Source organism: Oncorhynchus clarkii, unplaced genomic scaffold (genome assembly GCF_045791955.1).
Source record: "Oncorhynchus clarkii lewisi isolate Uvic-CL-2024 unplaced genomic scaffold, UVic_Ocla_1.0 unplaced_contig_4693_pilon_pilon, whole genome shotgun sequence".
Lineage (NCBI taxonomy): Eukaryota > Metazoa > Chordata > Actinopteri > Salmoniformes > Salmonidae > Oncorhynchus > Oncorhynchus clarkii.
Window position 1 is genome coordinate 36,915 of NW_027259047.1, and position 4,114 is coordinate 41,028.

Genomic DNA, 4,114 nt, shown 5'->3' on the forward strand with positions numbered 1-4,114 from the left:
TAATATAACAAAATACATCTGACATATTTTCAGCACAATGAAAATAATTCATTAGATTTCATGAAGATAATATTAAATAGACAATTTAACTGTGAAACACAAAGTTAAGTCACACGAACACATGAAGACATGTGACTACAGTTATACCTGGACAGATTGCTGAACGTAGACCGAATAATGCAGACACACTGCCAGACATATCATATACATGAGCTTTGAACACCTGTAAACACCCATATGTGCTAGCTAGGTAAACACCAACGTGTTCTGTGCTAGCTAGGTAAACACCAATGTGTTCTGTGCTAGCTAGGTAAACACCAATGTGTTCTGTGCTAGCTAGGTAAACACCAATGTGTTCTGTGCTAGCTAGGTAAACACCAATGTGTTCTGTGCTAGCTAGGTAAACACCAATGTGTTCTGTGCTAGCTAGGTAAACACCAACGTGTTCTGTGCTAGCTAGGTAAACACCAACGTGTTCTGTGCTAGCTAGGTAAACACCAATGTGTTCTGTGCTAGCTAGGTAAACACCAACGTGTTCTGTGCTAGCTAGGTAAACACCAATGTGTTCTGTGCTAGCTAGGTAAACACCAACGTGTTCTGTGCTAGCTAGGTAAACACCAATGGGTTCTGTGCTAGCTAGGTAAACACCAACGTGTTCTGTGCTAGCTAGGTAAACACCAATGGGTTCTGTGCTAGCTAGGTAAACACCAACGTGTTCTGTGCTAGCTAGGTAAACACCAACGTGTTCTGTGCTAGCTAGGTAAACACCAATGTGTTCTGTGCTAGCTAGGTAAACACCAATGTGTTCTGTGCTAGCTAGGTAAACACCAATGTGTTCTGTACTAGCTAGGTAAACACCAATGTGTTCTGTACTAGCTAGGTAAACGAATGAATTTGTGATTAGAAAAAATAACTTCTGGAATGCTCCTGAATTCCTTCCCCTCTGTCGCTCCTCCTTCCCTCCGCTCCTCCTTCCCTCCGCTCCTCCTTCCCTTCGCTCCTCCTTCCCTTCGCTCCTCCTTCCCTCCGCTCCTCCTTCCCTCCGCTCCTCCTTCCCTCCTCCTTCCCTCCGCTCCGCTTATTTCAACTTTAATTAACGAGGCAAGTCAGTTAAGAACAAATTATTATTTACAATGACGTCCTACCAGGGAACAGTGGGTTTAACTGCCTTGTTCAGGGGCAGAATGACAGATTTGTACCTTGTCAGCTCAGGGATTTGATCTTGCAACCTTTCGGTTGCTAGTCCACCGCTCTAATCACCTGCCGCCCCAGGTGTATGTAGTGTCTGTATGCAGTGTGTGTGTATGCAGTGTGTGTATGCAGTGTGTGTATGCAGTGTATATATGCAGTGTGTATATGCAGTGTGTGTATGCAGTGTGTGTATGCAGTGTATATATGCAGTGTGTATATGCAGTGTGTGTATGCAGTGTATATATGCAGTGTGTATATGCAGTGTGTGTATGCAGTGTCTATATGCAGTGTGTGTGTATGCAGTGTCTGTATGTAGTGTCTGTATGTAGTGTCTGTATGCAGTGTATGTATGCAGTTTGTGTATGTAGTGTCTATATGCAGTGTGTGTGTAGTGTCTATATACAGTGTGTATATGCAGTGTGTGTATGCAGTGTCTGTATGCAATGTGTGTATGTAGTGTCTATATGCAGTGTGTGTGTAGTGTCTATATACAGTGTGTGTATGCAGTGTGTGTATGCAGTGTCTATATGCAGTGTGTGTATGCAGTGTGTATATGCAGTGTGTATATGCAGTGTGTGTATGCAGTGTGTATATGCAGTGTGTGTATGCAGTGTCTGTATGCAGTGTGTGTGTATGCAGTGTGTGTATGCAGTGTCTGTATGTAGTGTCTGTATGTAGTGTCTGCATGCAGTGTATGTATGCAGTTTGTGTATGTAGTGTCTATATGCAGTGTGTGTGTAGTGTCTATATACAGTGTGTGTATGCAGTGTCTGTATGCAGTGTGTGTATGTAGTGTGTGTATGCAGTGTGTGTATGCAGTGTCTGTATGCAGTGTGTGTATGCAGTGTCTGTATGCAGTGTGTGTATGCAGTGTGTATGCAGTGTGTGTATGCAGTGTGTATGCAGTGTGTATGCAGTGTGTATGCAGTGTGTGTATGCATTGTCTGTATGCAGTGTGTGTATGCAGTGTGTGTATGCAGTGTGTGTATGCAGTGTCTGTATGCAGTGTGTGTATGCAGTGTGTATGCAGTGTATGTACACATTGTCTGTATGCAGTGTCTGTATGCAGTGTGTGTATGCAGTGTGTGTATGCAGTGTCTACAGTATATGCAGTGTCTGTATGTAGTGTCTGTATGCAGTGTCTGTATGTAGTGTCTGTATGTATTGTGTGTATGTAGTGTCTGTATGTATTGTGTGTATGTAGTGTCTGTATGCAGTGTGTGTATGTGTTCATATTTCAGTGTTGTGTGTCTAGGACTAGTGTGGTCCTGAGAAAAGGAAGGCATATGGTTGGAAAGGCTTCAATTCAATAAGGATTACTGAGTCTAAAGTTTCTCCCTGGGCTGTAATGCATAACTCTGTGAAAAGTGTCAGGAAGCTGCTACAGTAATCTGTTACGGGCTTCCACAACTTTTATTACACCTTTATATACACAGACTGGTATTCACTCTCTCTGTTCTCTCTGTTCTCTACCCTGTCTCTCTGTTCTCTACCCTGTCTCTCTATTCTCTACCCTGTCTCTCTGTTCTCTCTGTTTTCTACCCTGTCTCTCTGTTCTCACTCTCTATCTCTCCACATCATTCGTGACCACCCCCCAGGGGTGGAAGTGTCTAGGGTCCAGTAGGAACGTTCCTATCCAATATAGGACCCGTGAGTACCAGTGTAGTCCGTCTCCTTGTATAGTCCCTAGCCCAGTCCAGCTGTACAGCAGGCGGAGGGGACCAAATGCCCAGTGGGCTAGGTGGTGCTGGTCCATAGCAGCGTAGCACGAGGCTAAAACGCCGTCCACCACCAGTGAGCCGTGGCGTGTCAGGGGGGCGAAGGCCCCGGTGTCCACCTGGATGTGGGTCCAGGCGACTGGGGAGAGGTGGGCTTGTGGTCCCTTGTCTCCACCTGCGGTCAGCACACACTGCCCTGGCCGTACGTCGCTGGCGTACATAGTCCGCGTGACAACCCCCTTGGACGACTCCCCCACTGAACAGTTACCCTCGGTCACGAACACAAGATGAGCCGCGGTGAGGGTCAGGTTCGCTCCCGTCTCTGTTCCCAACACATAGAACTGTTTCCTGGCTGCAGGCTCGTGGTCCAGGAAGGTCAGGAACTCACTGTAGACAAGCTCTCCTCCGCTCCCATCAACCCCCGAGGAGGACAGGACACGGTCACCTGGCTGGAGGTCCTGAACCGCCCTGCTGCTCCCGTCTTCCAGCGTCACCAGAGAACGACCTGGGAAACAACCTCCGGTCTTAGCTGCTACTGAGTGCTCTGAGAGAGAGAGAGAGAGAGAGAGAGAGAGAGAGAGAGAGAGAGAGAGAGAGAGAGAGAGAGAGAGAGAGAGAGAGAGAGAGAGAGAGAGAAAAGAGGGCGAGAGAGAGAGGGAGGGAGAGAGAGAGAGAGAGAGAGAGAGAGAGAGAGACAGAAAAGAGGGCGAGAGAGGGAGGGAGGGCGAGAGAGAGAGAGAGAGAGACAGAAAAGAGGGCGAGAGAGAGAGAGAGAGAGATTGAATTGACAGACAGACACAGACAGACAGACAGACAGACAGACAGACAGACAGACATACAGACAGACAGACAGACGTATTGAGGACTCTGTTATGAAAATCTTTATACTCTCTTTGGATAATTCATTCCAATCATTTAAAAGTTAACTTTGACACAAGACCTGAAGGTAAACTGACATAAAGAGGTTCCATCAATAGGCCAGTGGGTTGCTCTATGATACCTTAGTCCAGCACGTACATTCCACGATTGTTTCGTGTTTAACATTCAGGGAAACGCCAAGACCTTTCGATTGAGGTCAACATTATAGCTTTTGAAGACTTGGTCTCTGTCAATACACACCCACGCAGGCAGTTATGTTGCACACAAGCAAGAACACATGCATGTGTACTCCCGCACGCACGCACGCACGCACGCACACACACACA

General features: G+C 46.6%; 1 protein-coding gene across 1 annotated transcript; it reads right to left on the reverse strand.

Annotated features, from left to right (window-relative positions):
• Positions 1-2,755: 2,755 nt before the first annotated feature.
• Positions 2,756-3,453, reverse strand: LOC139399444 (indian hedgehog B protein-like; the record flags this gene model as incomplete). The annotated part of the gene is made up of 1 exon (XM_071144850.1): positions 2,756-3,453. A coding segment is annotated over one exon (698 nt), but the record flags the coding sequence as incomplete, so codon positions are not given.
• Between the last annotated feature and the right edge of the window lie 661 nt (positions 3,454-4,114).